The 19,675-nt window shown below is 43.2% G+C and overlaps 1 protein-coding gene across 10 annotated transcripts in view; it reads left to right on the top strand.

The window, feature by feature from the left end:
* Nucleotides 1-12,294, top strand: part of mrtfab (myocardin related transcription factor Ab) — a 45,405-nt gene extending 33,111 nt beyond the window's left edge. For 6 of the 10 annotated variants that reach the window (XM_024284237.2, XM_024284239.2, XM_024284238.2 and 3 more), the window contains 15 exons: nt 2,765-2,820; nt 2,896-2,971; nt 3,225-3,386; nt 3,945-4,108; nt 4,180-4,308; nt 4,389-4,457; nt 5,109-5,293; nt 5,385-5,544; nt 6,168-7,337; nt 8,753-8,959; nt 9,032-9,115; nt 9,202-9,342; nt 9,450-9,542; nt 11,228-11,288; nt 11,367-12,293. In XM_024284237.2, coding sequence (XP_024140005.1) covers nt 2,765-2,820; nt 2,896-2,971; nt 3,225-3,386; nt 3,945-4,108; nt 4,180-4,308; nt 4,389-4,457; nt 5,109-5,293; nt 5,385-5,544; nt 6,168-7,337; nt 8,753-8,959; nt 9,032-9,115; nt 9,202-9,342; nt 9,450-9,542; nt 11,228-11,288; nt 11,367-11,908 — 3,299 coding nt within the window. In that variant the 3' untranslated portion in view covers nt 11,909-12,293. Of the gene's footprint in view, nt 1-2,764; nt 2,821-2,895; nt 2,972-3,224; nt 3,387-3,944; nt 4,109-4,179; nt 4,309-4,388; nt 4,458-5,108; nt 5,294-5,384; nt 5,545-6,167; nt 7,338-8,752; nt 8,960-9,031; nt 9,116-9,201; nt 9,343-9,449; nt 9,543-11,227 lie in introns of all 10 variants that reach the window. The other 4 variants (XM_036217255.1, XM_024284246.2, XM_024284243.2 and 1 more) reach the window with 4 other exon arrangements.
* Nucleotides 12,295-19,675: the final 7,381 nt, after the last annotated feature.

Below are 19,675 nucleotides of genomic sequence, written 5' to 3'. Positions count from 1 at the left end.
GACCGGAGAAACGAGCAGCAGACGTCCACCGAGTCCACTGAGTCCATGAGGGGTTCGAGTCCGCCACAGAGCGTTCAGGGCGTCTGAGCTTCGGTCGCGTTCAGTCTGGTACATCTTTATGGGGTTGTGGGTCGATGAAAGAGCAGCATTTGTTCATTAAGCTTTAATTCATCGTGTTTTTGCAGTTTTTATTCTTTTGTTTTGCAGTTTAGAAATTGTTTGTCTTTCTTTAAAAAGTGGTGTGCCAAAAAACGGTAAATTGAAATGAAGAAATGATGAATTCTCACATGTAAAAACCAAAAATCTGTCTTAGTTTTTTTTTTCTTTCACTGTAAATATCATTCAAACGTGAAAGACTTTTGCGTTTGTTGAAGCTTATTGGTTAACCACCGGTTCTCGTAAGGTTAAAGGTCATGAAAGGAGAACCCCCCCTGATGTAGCTCCATCCTTCACATTAGCACATCTCAGGGAGGGATTTCACCAGCTTCTGACCAATCAGACGACGGCTCCGTTTCATCACCATAACTGCCATCCTAATATCCTTCCCTCATTCTGGAGGGAACCTCAAATTTTTCACCAATCGGCTTTAGAGATGGAGTCTTGGCCAACGGGAGTAAGTCGTATTTTGTGTATCTGTTTGCAAAAGTTGTGTTAAGTTTCCACAGTTCAGTTGTAGAAATCGGGTTACACTCTCTCTGTAAATGTGGCGCTTCGCTGTCATGAATCAGGAAACGGCTTTAAAGACACTGTATGAGTTATGATTGTTTCACAACACAAACACACAAACAGAAACACTATCAAAACATCCAATCGATTTGATTCACGACGACATTTCTGTTTCCAATTTGATCCAAAACTTCATTTAAAATCTGATTATTTGTCAATAAAACTGTTTCATATAATTCAGAAACTTTGAATATTTGGTTTAATATGTGAATCAGCTTTTATAAAAACATAAGAAAATGTAATAAATGAAATGTCTAACTGTGTTTGTGAGAAACGGAAGAACAAACAGAAGCTGAACTATTTTAATGATATGAAACTAAAAGAATAGATGCTGGTGTGACATTTCCAACCCAGAAACAAGTGAGGTTTGTTAGCAGATGAAGTTTGATGTGAGGTGAAGTTTCCCTTAATTTGAGGTTAACGTTTATTTTCATTTTGTGTAAAATAGCTGCAGTTTCTCTAAACTTCATTTGTTCTCTAGATTTTCAGTAAGAACCATTAAAACGTGATCTAGATTTTACCTGAACTCATTCTTGTTAAAGCTAAAATATATATATATGGAGTAAAGACTCCTGTTCTTTTCTGTCACAGCTTTTATTTTGAAGTCAAAGGCTCTTCTTCTGTTTCCTCTTTTCTCTTTTCTAAATACGTTTTTTTTTTTGTTAACTTTGCTAGCTTAAGGGTTTCAATTTAGCGGTTGACAAAGAAGCAGATTCATTTTTGTTATGTGACTGACCATCCAGAATGAGTCGGATGTGGTGGAGAATCCAGTAGTTTTTCAAAATAAAACTTCCTTCACAATCAAATTAGAAATAAAACAGAAAAAAAATGTAACAACTGTCCCAATAAATCAATTTTTGGAGGAAAAACTCCTGTTTTTTCCTGTTAATTAAGTACAGCTTTTATTTTGAAGTCGAAGTTCTTGTATTTCCTATTTTCTGCCCAAAATAACTTTCTGAATACGTTTGTTTTTTTGTTTTTGTTTTTTGTCGCTCGCTTGGGGGTTTCAGTTTAGCGGTTAAAAAAAAAAAGTTGATACATTTTTGTGACTGAGCCTCGAGAATGAGTCGGATGTGATTGAAAATTCAGTCGTTTTTCAAAATAAAACTTCTGTCAGAAATAAAATGGGAAAAAAATTAACAACTGTCCCAATTAATCAATTTTTTGAGTAAACATTTCTTGTTTTCTTTTTTTTTTTAGTTAATTAAATGCAGATTTTATTTTGAAGTCAACGGCTCTTCTTGTGTTTCCTCTTTTCTGCCAAAAGAATCTCTCTAAATACTTTTATTTTGTTGCTAGTTTAAGGCTGTCTATCTAGCGGTTGGAGCAGCCGCGCATCAAGAATGTGTTGGATGTGCTCGAGAGTCCAGTAGATTTTCAAAATAAAACTTCCTTCAGAATCAGATTAGAGATTATACGGGAAAAATCGAAGGTAATGTCTTTTGTTTTTTGTTTTTCTGGTGACAACTGATCTAGTTGACTGAGAAATGCAGTTTTTAACTTTTATTTTCATCTAATTTCAGTTATAAATGTGTTTTTTCTTGTTTTAAATAATTTTCTTTCAGTAAAGGTTGTGAAATATTTTTTTGTTTTTTTGGTGAAACTGGAGCATCAATCTCCTGCTACTTTAGACTTTCTGTTCCATTTTTTTTTTTCAAAAGAAAAGCTCATAAAAACAGCAGCAGGGATTTGAACCAGCAACCATAAGAAAAGGAGTTATCTGTACCTAAAACACTCATATCATTAATTTCTCAGCCATTATCCCTCATTAAAGCTCCAGCTTCATCTACGATCTTCATGTCAGATGAGACTTTAGCTTCTGCGTTTCCTGCTGCTGTTTCAAAATAAAAGCCTGATGGATGGCTCACATGGAAGCGTTAATGGTGAAGCCGTCTTTGCAGCAGAAAGATGTGTGGGTTGACCTCCTCTAGAGCCGTCACTTCTGCTTTGAGTCACTCCTGCGTCGTGTTTGTTCTCACATCAGTGTTTGTTAGAAGGAACGCCGCGCTGACCTCCTCCTCCTCTTGTGTCCGTGCAGCCCTGAAGAGCCCTGCAGCTTTCCACGAGCAGCGCAAGAGTCTGGAGCGTGCCAGGGTGAGCGGCGCCGGAGCCTTGGAAGTTGCAGTAAGATGGTTCTGGCTCTCATTGGTGCGTTTTCCTCCTCCACAGACCGAGGACTACCTGAAAAGGAAGATCCGGAGTCGTCCTGAGCGCTCCGAGCTGGTCAGGATGCACATTCTGGAGGGTGAGTTCACGAACAGTTTAAAACTTTAGGATGACTTTAGGATGAAAGGAAATGAAAGCATGTTATCATTCCTGCACATCTTTTCATTAACTCGAGTTAGAATTCAGACGGGGGAAGTGGTGAAACAGACCAGAAGCTCAATATCTGTCATCTTCAGAAAAGCTACTTCCTATAACACCGCTGTTAAAAAATAACTCGGTCACTCTCATGCTGCAACCCCTTATGAACTTCTTCTGTGTTCGATTCCCGACAGAGACGTCCGCCGAGCCGTCCCTGCAGGCCAAGCAGCTGCAGCTGAAGCGAGCGCGGCTGGCCGACGACCTCAACGACAAGATCTCCCACCGACCCGGGCCCATCGAGCTGGTCCACAAGAACATCCTGTCCGTCAGCTGCCCGCTGCAGCACTCCCTGCTGGGTTGGTACCGCCGCTCGCATGCAGGCGGGAAGGCATCGGCCGCTGTTGCACAACGTTCTTCAAGTGCAGGATCCAACACGACGGACAGATTAGGACGCGTTCCCAACAGCAGGCTGACGACTGCAGGGTCGCGCTCGTGTTTCGCATGTCTCCACGGGACGTGTGCAGTTGCACAACGAGGCTCGGTGTCCGATAGAAACAGACCAGAAGTGATGGCGGGTTTGGACACCGCTTTGTTTTGCAAGCGGAGCTGCAGAGTGGGGTTGATCAACTTCTCCAAAACCAGTCGTTGCTTCACGAGGTTCTGCTGTTTGAGTCTGAACGGCAGAACCTGAAATCCGAATTTAATGACAAAATCAAGAATTCTGCTCACACAAATCCAAATTTATTCATAAAAATCAGGAACTACGTACGCACAAACTGGGATGAATCTATTTTCTATCCACAGAACCTGACGTTCGTTTCTCTAACTACAGAACCTGACGTTCATTTCTCTGACCACAGAACCAGATGTTTGTTTTTCTGACGACAGAACCTGAAGTTCGTTTCTCCTCACAGATTCTCCAAAAGGAGCCGGAGGCGAGAGCTCCTCTCTGGATGAGGACAGCAGCGACGCTCTGTCACCAGACCAGCTGACCAATCACGACTCTCCGCTGAGCGCCGGGACACAGCTGTCCCCCTCCGATGTGCTCGCCCACAGTGGGGAGGCCCCGCCCACACAGGTGTGCTTTCAGCTTCCCGTCAGGTGAATTCAGTCCACCAGAAGCTGACTCATCTCCTCTCCCCTCCTCAGTTCTTCACTCAGCCTCCTCCTCCTCCACCTCCTCCTCCACCCCTGGTGAACGGTTCAGACTCCTCTCCTCTCCCAAAGATAACCAACGGGGCGGGGCTTGCGCCATCCCGACCCTCGTCTGGATTCAAGGTTTGACGCTCTTTTCCTCTGAAACGTTCCACCAAAGTTCCACGTTTGGCCGAACCGGGTTTCTCTGGTTCTGTGTGCAGAGTCAGGGGAAGACGGGCTCGGACCGGCCCACGCAGAGACCCAAGAAGTCAAAGGACAGCAAACCCAAGGTCAGCAGTTCTGTTTCGTTTTCACCTCTGAACCGGTTCCACTCAGAGAACAGGTGGTTGCTTTAACAAACTGAAGACAGAAGAGCTGCTCTCTGCGGTTCTGTTTCTAATTCTAGCTTAATACTAAAATATGAGCTAAACTACAAATTAACCCTGAAACCCCCCCCCAAAAAGTCTAACTTTGAAAACAGCTAGCATCATGCTAAAATTTTAGAAAAACTACAAATTAGCCTTAGAAACTTTTTAAAAAATCTAACTTTGAAAAAAGCTAGCATAATGCTAAAATTTTAACCACACTCTAAATTAGCCTTTAAGACAAAAAAAGTCTAATTTTGTCAAAACAGCTAGCTTAACGCTTATTAAGCATTCACCCTATAGTCTTTAAAATTAAAATAATTTAAAAAAAGAACTGGATTTGTTCATTTTTTTTGTGCTAAAATTGTTTTGGATTAGAACTCTAAAGTGAGATTCTCTAAAACAAGATTCTCTGAATCGGATCTTACAGCTTCGATACCGACCAATCAGCAATGACTACTCCTTTAAACCGTGACTAGACTCTAAATCTACCCGGTAACAGCAGTTAAAGCAGCATCCTCAGTGAAACTGCTGCTCCACAGATGGATGATGTCAGTCTGTGTTTCCTCCCTGAAGGTGAAGAAGCTGAAGTACCATCAGTACATCCCTCCGGACCAGAAGGCGGACAAAGAGCGCCCTCCTCAGATGGACTCCTCCTACGCCAAGCTGCTGCAGCAGCAGCAGCTCTTCCTGCAGCTGCAGATCCTCTGCCAGCAGCAGCAGCACTACAACTACCACACCATCCTGCCCGCGCCGCCCAAGTGAGTCCGCCTCTTCGCATGGCGCTGTGCAGGTTCTGGGTGAATGAGTGGACGGAAGCAGAACTTTTTCACCGGTTCTGTTTCTTCTCAGGCCACAAAACGAGCAGACTTCCTCCACCGCCTCAGGCCCCTCCCCCTCCCGCGGCGCCCACACCGCGACCCCCAGTCAGAGCACCACGGCCCGCCAGGCCCAAACTGCAATGGGAGGAGCCAAGCCCACCACTCTGCCGGCCAACCTGGACGAGTTTAAGGTCAGAACTATTTCCTTCAGGAAGGAGAGATTAAAAAAGATGTTTTCTGTTTGAACTTTTTATTGATTTAATCGGTTTGAAGGTTGAAAAAGATTTAAAGCTCCAAAACAGTTTCTGTTTTGACCCGAGCGGCCCGTCATCATCGGCACTGACTCAGTTCACGCTTTTCTTTTTTGCTAATTTGGCATCTACCAACGTTTTTGGGTGTAATTTGGAATTTAGCTAATACTATAGCAACATGCTAACGTTTTTGGCTAATTTGTTTTCTACTGATGTTTTTATGGGATAATTTAGATTTTAGCCTTTATACTAGCTACAGGCTAACGTTTATGATTAATTTAGTTTACTGAGGAATTTTAGGCTATCTGGAGTTTAGCTTGTATTTAAGCTAAGAGTAGCACTTTTTGGCTAATTTGGCGTCTACTGAGGTTTTTTTGCTCATTTGGAGTTTAGCTACATGCTGACATCTTTGGCCCTTTTGTTATCTACTGAGGCTTTTATAAGCCAATTTAGACTTTTGCAAAATTGGAATGTATTAGGGATTTTTTTTTTTGATGACGTGACCCCAGTGGCCTGTCATCATCGGTTCTGACTCAGTTCTGTTCTGGCTCCGCCCCCTGCAGGTGGCAGAGCTGAAGCAGGAGCTGAAGCTGCGCGGTCTGACCGTCTCCGGCACCAAGAACGATCTGATCGAGCGGCTGCGCAACTACCTGGAGCACACGGGCGCCGCCTCCCCGGCTCTGAAGAGCGCCGCCTCGCAGGGCTCCGCCCCCACCGCGCCCGCCGGTGCCTCCTCTCCCCCAACCCCCGACCTGCAGGCGGCTCAGCTGGTCCTGTCCTCTCTGGCCCAGGCGGTCCCGGGCCGGATCATGCGGTTCGGCAGCACCAGCTCCAGCCCGCCGGTGTCGCCCACGCCGTCGGAGCGCTCGCTGGCCGGTCTGAGTCCCGACGAGACGAGCTGCAACGGAGACATGTTCGGGGAGATGGTGAGCTCCCCCCTCACGCAGCTCACGCTCCACCCGTCACCCCAGCAACCGTCGAACGTCTCCGCCCTCACCGTGGTGAAGGAGGAGGTCCAGAGCTCCTGCAGCCTGGCGGCGTCCTCCCCCACGTCTGCGCAGCCGGCAGAAACCGCCATGGACACGGCGTCTCTGGACAAAGACCAGATGCTGCAGGAGAAGGACAAACAGATCGAGGAGCTGACCCGGATGCTGCGGCAGAAGCAGAGGCTGGTGGAGACGCTGCGGTCGCAGCTGGAGCAGGGCAAGATGGCCGCCGCCGTGGTGGTGAAGAAGGAAGGAAGCGACAAGAGCAAAGCGGCGCCGTCTTTGATAAAAGCCTCCGCCGTCCAGCCCCCCACGCTTCCCAACGGCATCGTTCTGACGCTGAAGAAGGAGGCGGAGCCTGCAGAAGGCATGGAGGGCGTCGGCGAGGAGAAGAAGCTGGGCCAGCCCATGCAGTGCTCGCAGGAGACGCTGCTGAGGCTGCAGCAGATCCAGCGGCTACAGGCGGAGCAGCAGAAGCAGCAGCCGCAGAAGAAGGAGGCGCAGAGCCTCCTGCAGAAGAAGGAGGCGCAGAGCCTCCTGCAGCAGCAGCAGCAGCACCTGCAGCGCCTCATCATCCAGCAGACGCAGCAGAAGCAGCAGAAGAACCAGGTCCAGCTCAAGCAGGTCCAGGTCCACATCCGCAACGCGCCGGCCCAGAAGCCCGGTCTGACCCAGACCCAGCAGAGGAAGCTGCTGCGGGCCCAGCAGAGGCAGAAGCAGAAGGCCGCAGCCAGCGCCGCGCAGCAGGTGAGGAGCGCCGCCGCCGCCAAAGACCTTCTCACACTTTGATCAGGTTCCTGCAGAGTCTTAGAAAGTCTTAAAGGCTTTGAATTTAAAATAAGGCCTTAAAAACCTTTAAAAAAGTCTTAAATTTATATCTTGGTCTTAAAACGTTTTTGTAAACTTTTCTGGTCTAAAGTTTTCGTTTTTTTAACCATAATTGTGTTAGTAAAGCCGTTTATCGACATCACGCTGGACGCCAACCGTTCTTCTTCTTTGTTTTCTTAAGACGGCTCCAAAAAACTTTATAGTTTTTGAAATATTGAGCAAAATATGCTGAATGAGAACATCTTCAAATGTCAACATTTTAGGTTGATTAGCAACAAGCCTTTAAATATGTTCACGTTTTAATCTTTTATAGTCATTTTGAAAAAATGTGGAGTTTAGTAATTATTTTAGCAACATGCTAACGTTTTTGGCTAATTTAGTTTACTGAGGAGTTGTTGGCTATTTTAGAGCTTAACTATTATTAAAGCAATGAGCTAGCTTTTTGGCTAATTTAGCATCTACTGAAATGTTTATAGGCTAATTTAGAGTTTAGCTTCTATCTTAGCAACAGGCTAACGCTTTGACTGATTTAGTTTACTGAGGAATTTTAGGCTATTTTAGCTAGTATTGAACCAATGTGCTAGTGTTTTGGCTAATACAGTATCTACTGAGTATCTACTGAGGTTTTTATGCTAATTTGGAGTTCAGCTAATATTTTAGCTACATGCTAATGTATTTGGCTAATTTGATATCTACTGAGTTTTTATAGAATATTTAAGGGTTTAGCTTCTATTTTAGCAACAGGCTAACGTTTTTGACTAATACGGTTTAGTATTTAGGAGTTTAGCTAGTATTTAAGCAAAGAACTAGCTTCTTTATTTTGGCTAATTTTGAGTTTAGCTCATATTTAAGCAACACACTAAATATTTTTCCAAAATTGGCATGTATTAGGGATTTTTATTACAATTTTCTAAAAGAATTTTATTACAAATTTTTAAGAAATTTAGGTCATTCCAGCGCTCTTTGTTCTGTAAGAATGTTTCCAGTCTTTTAGCAAATTTAACAGTTTTTGCATTTTCATCAAATCCCTTCAGGAATCAAAATAAATTGATTCACCATTTTCAGCAAGAAGCTTCATCAACTACTTTCAGCTAAATCATTCACACTAGTGTTGTGGCAGGTAATGCAAATGTTCTGGTTGTAGTTTAATTACTGTCATTTAAATTCCGTGAGTTACTCTGTCACTGATCAGGATTAGTTATTTCTTCATCCAAAGTTCTGGGAATTAGCCAGAGAAGTTGATCTTAATTCTTCATTTTCCACATCTTAAAGTCTTAAATCTTGAAGATGGTGGAGGAACCCTGTTTGATGAAGAACGCCGTGTTTCTTCCCAGGCGGCGCCGCTCATCGTCAACCAGCAGAACGGCGCCCCGCTGCACTCCCAGGCCATCTCCTTAGACCTGCTGAAGGCCAACGGCGCCCCCACGCTGGTCACCGACAGCAACGGCAACCACTACCTGATCGCTCTGACCAGCCACGGCTCGGACGGGCAGAACGGAGTGTCCTCATTGGCTAAAACCGGAGGACGCATCACGCTGCAGGTACGAGCTCTTCCGTGGTCGTCTGCGTGACGCGTAAACATGTCAATCATCTGGACTCATTCATGTCTCCAGAGGTTACAGTCGACCCCGACTAAATTCCCCAGCGCTGACGGCCAGTCCAAAGAGGCGGAGCCTGTGAAGAAAGCAGAGAAAAAGGTGCAGTCACCAGTTCCAGCGTCTGACATCTGTTTAAATGATTACAGCCAATCACAGCGCAGCTCCTCGTGTGTTTGTCTGCTCAGGGACTGAAGCCCGGCCTGCACATCGACACCAACGGCGTGGCCCCGGCCAGCACGCCGCTCACAGCCCCACCCACCCTGCAGCCCTTCTTCAACGACCCGTCGGACGCCGACAGCCCGAGCAGCCTGGTGTCCTCTCTGAAGGTACCGCCCCCGGCGTGGCGCCGCCGCCTCCTTCTCTCAGCGCTCCTCCTCCTCTCACGTTCTAAACCGCTCTCCTGTTTTCTCCTCCTCATCTGTCCGTCCTCCAGAGAGGGGAGGCGTGTCCTCCTTACGACCGCCACACGCTCTTCACCCCTCCCTCCCCTAAGCCCAGCACCTCCCTTCCTCCTCCACGCTCCAAAGTACGTCTGTTTCCTCCCGTCCTGCCGGTAGAACGATCCGGTCTGTCAAAAGGAGGAGGAGCTTCTTTCCTCTTTCTCTGCTCCTCCGTCTGAACCAGAAAATCTTTGATCTTCACTTTTTCTCTTTTTCTCTTTTATCTGAACATTTACGAGAATCATGTGATCAAAAAATGATCATTAAATGTGATTCAGATGAACTTTCCTACTTCTAATCAGTAATTATTGAAAACAATATTTTTTTTGTCTAAATATTATAGTTTTGAAAATGACTTTTTAACACTTAAAATTCAACTTCATCTCAAATTGAGCTTTTTATTATTCAAAACCAAACTTTAAATGAGACAGCGACAGAAATCTTATTCCAAACTACAGTTAAAATTACAATAACTATGAAATCTGTCAAAAGAAAATGAGAAAAATCTGATTTATGTCTGTATTTGAACTGGAAGGTTGAGAGTTTCCTTAAATGAAATCCAAATAAAACTAAAGTTTAGAACCTGTTGGTGTCCAAATGTCTCGTTTCTGTAAGTCTAATGTAAAGAGTTAAAAGTTCAAACGGGATCAATTTAGAATAAAGTTCTGATGTTGGTCTCAAACATAAAACTCTGTTTTTTTACTTTTGACTGTAAATGAGCAGAAAAGTCAATCAAATAAAAACTATGATGAAGTTTTTGTTGTGGATTATCAAAGAAAATCAGCCTCCTGTAATTTTGATTTTTAAAACCTGAACAATGTTTGGACTCAAAGATGAAATCATAAAGTTGCAGATTTTTTAAATCTAAACTAGAAAAAAAATCCTCTGATTCGTGTTAGTTTATTTTTGTTGTTTTCGTCTGCTTTTATTTTGAAAAAACAATTTTTATTCTTGTTGTTTGTGAGAACTGGACTGAGCGAGTGTGACGTCATCCATAGAAAAGGTTTCTTTTCCTGCTCCAAGTGAAGTCAGTTGACATTTTTTCTGATACGGTCGCCGCCATGTTGAAACGTCGTCGTGACTCACAATCGCTCCACATTTCTATGGCCACCACTCTCTCCAATCAGGAGTGAGCCTGTTGGAAGGCCACACCCCTATCACTTTAAAGCAGGATACAAATCTCAAAAAATGTTGAATGTCAGACGTGGGGGTTAACAGACTCCGCCTACTTTTACTGAAGCATCTGATTGGTCGGTTTATAAGTTGAACTACACAGAAATGAGGTTAAATGTTTTTTTAAAATGTTATGAGTAAAAGATATAAATTAGAAATGTAAGTAAATGGATACATTTAAACGCCAGGGAGGCGGGGCCTCTCAGTCCAGTTCTCATGTGCAGTCAAGTCTAAATCGGTTCAAACCGGTTTGAATAACGTAAATCTGAAGGAATATTTACAGAAATCTAAACCGGAGATCGTCTCTGACTGATGAGTTCTGATGAGTTCTGAAGAGTTCTAATGAGTTCTAATGAGTTCTGATGAGTTCTGAAGAGTTCTGAAGAGTTCTGAAGAGTTCTGATGAGTTCTGCGTTCTAATGAGTTCTGATGAGTTCTGATGAGTTCTGATGAGTTCTGATGAGTTCTGAAGAGTTCTGAAGAGTTCTGATGAGTTCTAATGAGTTCTAATGAGTTCTGATGAGTTCTGATGAGTTCTGATGAGTTCTGAAGAGTTCTGATGAGTTCTGCGTTCTAATGAGTTCTGCTGTCCCTGCAGGAGAACGGCCTGAACAACCAGCAGATGGACGACCTGTTTGACATCCTGCTGAAGAGCGGAGGTAAGCCCTCGCCGCGCCGCCGCCGTCCCGGGTCCAGATGGACGCCGCGCGCTCACCGCTCTCCCCCTTCCTCCTCAGAAATCCCCAGCTTCAAGGCCAACCCGGACCCCTCCCTCGCCCCCCTCCACTCTGACCCGCCCTCCCCGTCTGACGCCACGTCCCCGCTCCACCTCTCCTCCCCCGCCCCCCCGGCGCCGCTCACCTCCCCCCGCCCGGGCGAGAACGACGGCCGGCGCCTGGAGGACTTCCTGGAGGGCGGCCCGGGCGGCCTGCTGGGCCTGGAGCCCGACGGCGGGCTGGCGCTCATGGACGACCTGCACTGCCACATGCTGGACCACCCCCCCTCCCCCATGGACACGTCCGACCTGGGCTTCTCCCCGCACTCCTCGGGTTTGGACTTCGGCGACCCCGCTCTGGACAGCATGGACTGGCTGGATATCTCCATGGGGGGGTCGACGGGCGGCGAGGGCAGAGCGGCGAGGGAAGGAGGCGGAGTTTCAGGAGAAAGGGACGGCGGGACGAGCCTGGCCCCGCTGGCGCCGCACACCCCCCAGAGCGTCTTTTCCGCGGACTTCCTGGACAGCACGGACCTGCAGCTGCACTGGGAGTCGTGTCTGTAGCTCCTCCACGCCGCCTCGCCACCGCGGGCGCCACCCACGGTTTTTCAGGCTGTTACTGCACTCACCAAAACCACAGAGAACCGTCCAGCAGAACCACTTCCTGTCCTGGACCCACGCTGCTCTCTGAACCGGGTCAGTGCCTCCTAAACTTTGCACTTTGGCTGAATCTGATTGGGTTGGGGGGGCGGGGCGCGGCGTGGCCCCGCCCACACCAGTCTCACTGTCTGGTCTGCGACTGCAGCTCTTCTCATTACGTTAGACCACTATGTATTACTGTATATGCCGTGTATATTATCAAGTGTCCATAAGACTATTTTTCTTTGCTGGGGGAACACGGGGGGGGGGCTTTCACAACACTCGGTCCCTGTTTATTTGTTGTTTTTTTTAAAGAAGAAAATATAAAAAAAAAATAAACATAAATAAAAACACAAATAAGTGTGGTTTATTTATTATTTTCACATGATTTCATCCCAAAAATGAAGATTATTCTCTGTGTAACCACAAGGTGGAGCTAGAACAACAAGAGCATGTTAAAGTGAGACTTTGTGCTACTGTAGTTTTAGAGGTATTTAGAAATGATGACAAGTACATAAATGAAAAATTAGATAAAAATGATTATTACAAGAACACAATATGTTTATTTCATTTTTAGCTATTTAACACATCAACTATAGTGTTTATTTCATTTCCTTTTTTATCTGATCTATCTGATGTTCTTGTATTTAAACATCGTTTTCATAGTTTATAGAAGTGAACCCAAAGAGGTTACAGGGACAGCAGGAAAAACTGTCGAGTTATCATAGCTTACAGCTTTAAAAACAGTTTCAGATTTTGTTTTCAGGAACTAAATGTCCAGTCATGTCAGTGGAGTTCCACTAGAGGTCAGTATTGTCATTTTGAAGCAAAGTTCTGGCATTTGGGACATTATTTAGACGGTTTTAAAGGCACAAGTGCAGTTTCAGTGGGTTAAACCAGCAAACCCTCACCAACCACTTCATCAGACACGCATGTCCAACTGCTCGCTGGCGCTCATTTCTAACCAGCCAATCACATGACGGCAGGACAAGCCTCCATGTCATGAATCATCTCAGACGGTTTCTGGAACAATGAGTTCTTTGATTGGACGGTTTGATTTCTGCCCATCCAATCAGAAAGAGAAAGGACAGAATTCACAACTGTTCAACTTTAGGGGCTAACACGCAGTTTTGTGCTTCATATCTAAAAAAAAAAAATTAGAAATTTACAATGAAGTATTAGAGCCAAATTACCTACAAAAATGTTTTCTTGTTACGATTTTAAATCTTGTAAATTTACAAGAAAACAGTTGTATATTTATGACTCAAAAAGTCATAGGCTAAAATATGACTTTTGATCTCGTAAATTTACGACTTTTATTCTCATAAATTTACAAATTTAGTCTTGTAAATTTAGGATTTTTTTCTTTTAAATTTACGACTTCTAATCTGGTAAATTTAGAAGAAAAAAATCTTGTAAACTTACTTTTACTTGCCCTAATACTCTGTTGTATAAATTATTTCACAAATGCAAATTCTTTTTGCAGATCTCTTTTTACACATGTGCAAACTTCATTTTTTTAAACAGATTTAAATCTTTCTGAATCTTTATGGTGTTATTTTCAACCCATAGTGGGGTTAGCAAGAAACCTTCTGTTGCCAAGGAAATCCAAAAGTTTCTTTTTACGGATTCTTCTAAAACTTCCATGGATCTGTTCATCACCCCCAGGAGACCAAAACTTCAAATGGTTGCTAAGGAGAAAAAATAACAGAAAAGTCGCCATTTTGAAGGGAGAGAGAAGAGCCTGAAGCAGCAGCCAGAAAGGGTCAGTCTGAGGGCGGGGGAGGGTAGCAGAGTGCTACCCTCCCCCGCCCTCAGACTGACCTTTGACTCTTTATATTTTGGACTTAAATGTTACTTTTAGCTTAAAAATGTGTTAAAAAATATAAGTTTGTAAAAGTTTTGCAGGTTAAAATGTGAAAACTTAATGTATATTTCAAAATAAAAGCCCTTGATTGAACTGAGTATAATAAATATGAAGCTTTGACATCCAAACTTAAAGATTAAAACTAAAAATGATCTGTGACAGACTGATTTAAAGCTTCCTTCACATTGGCCTGCATGAAAACACGCCAAAAGCTGGCCCCGCCCCCCCAAACCGAAACACTGAGCAGCAGCAGCGGCGGCGGCGTTTCTCCCATTCATAGCTGATTAAAGCCCCGAGGACATCCCGCTAATTAACTGCAGCGTCACAAGGACTAAAGATCGCCTCTGTGTTCCACATCACCGTGAGGCTCCGCCCCCAGCAGCCACGAGTCCCCATCACATTAACCGTCCTCTACATCTCTGTGGATCTCACCTTTCTCTGAGGAACAGCCTCAGTCTGATGTTTGAGCCTGAAGTCACTGAGGGGGCGGAGCCTCCGTCTGACAAAACAACCGCCACAAATTCAACAGAAACAGAACAAAGGAGACGTTCTGTTTCACCAAAATAAAAGCATTTTCTCTGTGCTTTTCACAAAGAGACAGACCGACTTCACGGTTTGGATTCAAACTTTATTGAAAGAACTTCTCATTTTGTGCAGATCAAAGAGATTTACACGTAAAAACATGAAATAAAAACTCAAAACCTCATGACCCCACACGCAAGAAATGCTTTTTATAAAGTAACTTAGAAACTTCTTTTAGGAACAGTTGTTGTTGGAACGCCAAAAAATAAAATAAAATAAAAAAGTTTTGTTTCTCATCTGACTCTAAAGGAAGTTTTATTTTGGAAATTTACTGGATTCTCTCCACCACATCCGGCTCATTCTTGACCCACGTCGAGTCGCTCGGTCACATGATGAACATCTAGTTACTTTATTATATCACAGGACACTAAATTGAAACCTTAAAAAAAACATATTTGAAAAGATTTTTTAGGCAGAAAAGAGGAAACGAAGACGAAGCTTCAAAAATAAAAGCTGGAGTCTTGACTCCAAATCTGGTTTTATTGTGACAGTTGATCCGACACACCATGATAATAATAATAATAATAAAGAATATTGAGCAGCTGATACAAATACTCAAACAGTGGATTCACATAGAAAAACTCCAGTTTTAGTGACGGTTTTCTTCTGTTTTTATCCGCTGGACGAGGCTGAAGTTTTTTAGCTTCCACTTTGACAGTAATGGTTAAAATCTAGATCACAATTGAATGTTTTTTACATTTAAATCTAGTGAACAAATAAAGTTTAAATCAGTTTCAGATGTTTTAGGATGACGATAAACTTTAATCTCAAAAGTTAAAGGCCCCACCAATGAAAAACTGCTGTTTTCACGTTAATGTTTCATTTTTCTGACGACGAGTATTAAGATTAAAATTCCATTTCTGAGTGTAAACAGAGAGATGATGGGAAAAGGGGGCGGCCTTACTTTACACCAACAACTCAAAGGTGATGAACTCCTGCTGCTCTGCAGAAACTTTGTTTTAGTCTAAAATCATCATAACTGGGAATATTTTATAATAGATCAGAAAATGACTGGAATTAGACTTTAAATGTTGACAAATTTAATTACAGCGTTTTGGATCGAAAGGATGTTTAGTTTTTCCTTTTTATAAGTAACTTATTGTCACTTAAACACCTGAAAAAAATGAAATTCTGACCTTTAAATTCCCAAAGATAACTAAGAAAAATGATTTTTAAATAAAGAAATAAAAAGTATTTTTTAAAGTACTTAAAAAGGACAAATAAAAAACACTAAAATCAGACAAATCCTAAAGCTGACAGGTAAATAAATATACAGAGAATGTGTACAGGTGTGCATCGGGTTCCTGTTCCAGACTGGGATGGAGATCCAGTTCCTGAGGAGTCTGGAGGGAAAAGGACGTTCCTCCTGGAGGAGGAGGAGTCTTCTGGAGTCCATATGAGATCCTCATGATGTGATCACCGAGGGCTTTGAGGGTTTTGACCTCCGTCCAGTCGTGCTGGTCCCTCCTCCTCAGGTCAGTGATCTTTAACATCGGAGCTCCAGTGTTTATGTCCTTTGATTTACTTTAACTTTTCAGTTCCAGTAGATTCTGAAGGACGGACACTTTTCAGTATTTATATTTACCAATTTTCTGTATTTATCGCATTTAATTACCAATTGTTACCAATAATTAAGATGATAACTGGTAATAATTGGTAATTACCAATTAATACCAGTAATTAGTGATAATAACTGGTAATAATTGGTAATTACCAATTAATACCAGTAATTAGCGATAATAACTGGTAATAATTGGTAATATTCGGTAATGATATATAATTATCGATAATTCCAGAAGATTCGGAAGGAGAAAATCGCAGTGTTTATTTGTAATTACTGGTAATGATAGATAATTACCAATTAAAGCCAGAAATTACCTGTAATAATCGGTAATAATCATTACCTAACAATATTTCCAGTAAATTCCGAAGGAGAAAAGTGGCATATTTACCTGTAATTATAGGTAATTACTGGTAATAATGGGTAGTTACCAATTATTACTGATAATTACCTGTAATAATCGGTAATAAACACATGTTGATATTTGGCTAAGGATCCCTCCACGTCATTTTTTGACGTTTTGAGTGTCCCCAACTCGTGCTGGATGTTTGTTAGATCAGGAGACCACAACCCTCGGGAAGCGGTACCAAGTGCAGTATGGTCCTGAGGACCCATCCAGTACCGAAACCCTAACCCAGTACCAGTACCCTAACCCTCAGTTCAGGTCTAGTACCGTGTCCGGTACCGATACCCTAACTCAGTACTGGTACCCTAACCCTCGGTTCGGGTCCAGTACCGAAACCTTAACCCAAAACCAACACCTTAACCCAGTACCAATACCCTAGCCCAGTAGTGGTACCCTAACCCTCGTTTCTGGTCTAGTATCGTGTCTGGTACTGGGACCCTAACCCAGTAATGGTACCTTAACCCTTGGTTTGGGTCCAGTACCACACCTGATACTGATACCCTAACCCTCGGTTCGGGTTTCGTACCTTGTGTGGTACCGATACCCTAGCCCAGTACTGGTACCCTAACCCTTGGTTCGGGTCCAGTTCCGCGTCTGGTATCAATACATCAAACCAGTACTGGTACTCTAACCCTCAATTGCGGTTCAGAACCGCATCTGGTACCACATCCATTGCCAGGTCAGAGTACTGGCACCGGTTTGGGTTTGGATTTAGTGTGAACAGCCAGCAAGACAAAATACGACAAGTTGGGGACACACAGATCATCAGAAAAGAGGAAAGCAAACACCACAATGTGACGAGTTATTAGTGAGAATGTGTTGGCAGAGCTGGAGATCTTTGGGACCACCAGATGTTGGATGTTAATTCATTTTTATCATTTTCATTTTTCACACTGTTGAGTTTAAGCTTTTTTTTTCATTTATTTTGTTTTGCTTTTTTCATACTTTTTTGCATTTGCGCCTCTGTCCTTTTTATCTGCCGTACTGTTGTACGTCACAACAAAGTTTTGTTTTTTTCATGGAAATTCAAAAATCAGGTTCAGGTATCTTCATTTTTTTACTCAGTCCTGATACTGTACTTTGGTAGCGTTGTGTGTATTTTATGTCTACAGTTCTTTCATCACCGGTCACAACTGCAGGGCAGTTCAGAGAGCATTTAATTTATTTTACTCCATGACAGAAGTACAGGAGAGTATTAGAGTATCGACAAGGCGTCCCAACATGAGGAGGGATGCTGTTCAGTATGTAGAAACAAAACAACGTAACACACCAGCATTTATCCAAACCTCAGCTCCTCAAGTTTGACTGAATATTGATTAAAGCTTTTCATGAAGACTTGAAACAGCTAAAACTGGTTTTATTTTTTGGATTATTAATAAAAAGTGATAGTTTCTTAAATACAGTAGGAACCTGGGTTATCTAACAAAACAGTCACTTTAAAGCATTGACTGTAACGTCACGTTTAATTTTAATGGTTTAATTTTGGCTCCAATCAAATGAAGTCCATTCAGTTGTCATGTTTTCGCAATGCAGTCGCCGCCATGTTGGAGCCGGACATCGTCAGTAAGCTGATATTGGTCCGAGTCAATTTCTATGGCAACCACTCTCACCAATCAGGAGTGCTCTTGTTGGAAGTCCACACCCCTACCGCTCGGATGAATCTGTCAAATGTTTTGACCGTTGGGCATCGGAGCCACCAAGCTCCACCTTCTTTCATTGTGGAATCTCATTGGTCACTACAGAAAAAATAATGTTTATTCAATTCAACTTTATTTATATGGCCCAATTATACAACACAGATGTCTCAACAGGTTTCAAACGGTAATTGTCCGAAACACAAACACAGAATTCCAGGGGAAAAAATAAGAAACCTCAGGGAAGTCCACATGAAGGATTGATGGTCCCAAGACGGACAGGAGATTTACCAGAACTGTTAAAGAAGAATTTGCTTATCTAACTCTACAACTAGGTATCTGAATTGTGTTCATCCAGATAGAACTGGGGGACAGGTGGGGATGCGAGACAAGTCGGAGGCGAGGTCCACGGCCAAGAACAGGAGCACAGACGAGCCACCTGGAATCTGGAATCTTTCATGGGGAAAGAGGAACAACACACGAATCACACTGCACCAAACAGGAATGGAGAACTAAATGACAAATTAATTCAATTATCACCAACAGAGTGAGTGAGTAAAAGCTGTTTACTTCTTTATAGATGTCATTGGGATTTTGGCTCCATGGTGACCCCACCTGTGTTTGCCCAAATTGTCTTAAGTGGATTCTTGGTGGGTAGGCTCGCTATGCTATCCAGCCACCTGGTGGACAGTGGAGCTTGCTTACTTGCTACAGCAGAGCTCATTACAGCTCGATAGCTCAATATAGAGGAGCTTGCTACAGCAGAGCTCGCTAAAGAGGAGCACGCTAGCATGCTATGGAGGAGCTTGCTAGCTCGCTACAACGGAGCTCGTTAGCACGCAACATTGTCCACTGGGTGGCTGGGTAGCATAATAAGCTAACTTACTGAGTCCACACTTAAGCCAATGTGGGCAAACACATAAACTGCAGACAAAAACAGTTTTGCTTTCACACACCCCTCTGCATTTAACCGGACTTGGGACCGGCACAGGAGGGCACTGGAATGTGCCCCCTTGTGGTTGCATTACACACTCACACAAACATTCATTCTTTTTTCTTTTTTTTTCATTCACTCATTTTTTTAATTCTTTCATTCATTCATTCTTTTTTAGGGGAAACCTGAGCCCAGGAGAAACCCCTCCAACATTAATTCATTCATTCATTCATTCAGGGCAAACATTGAACAGATCTTTTAACAAAATTACAAAACACAACACTGATTAATGACTAACTTTTTTTAAGGGCGAACCTGAGCACCAGGAGAAAACCCACGAACATTGAACTTTTTTTTTATTTTTATTTTTTTTAAGAAAACACAACACAAAGACATGACAAGTTTTTTAAGGGCGAACCTGAGCACCAGGAGAAAACCCGTTTTCGAGCAAGAATTTAGTTTCTTGCTCTGTGTTTTTTTACTGGCGTCTGCCTGCTGGCGTGAACGCCTTTTTGAATCTCCTCCACAGGGAGATCTTTTGTCCACCAGAAACATCAGATGACAAAGACTCGTCGTCTTCATCATTTGATGATTCTTCTTCATCTGACCCTTCTTCAGAATCATCTGACCCTTCTTCTTCATCAGAGATTTCTATCTCATCATCTGAGGTTTCTTCCTCGTCATCAGAGATTTCATCTTCGATATCTG

Source organism: Oryzias melastigma, linkage group LG19 (assembly GCF_002922805.2).
Source record: "Oryzias melastigma strain HK-1 linkage group LG19, ASM292280v2, whole genome shotgun sequence".
Lineage (NCBI taxonomy): Eukaryota > Metazoa > Chordata > Actinopteri > Beloniformes > Adrianichthyidae > Oryzias > Oryzias melastigma.
Note: the sequence above shows the minus strand (reverse complement) of the source record. Positions and strands in the feature narration are given on the sequence as shown.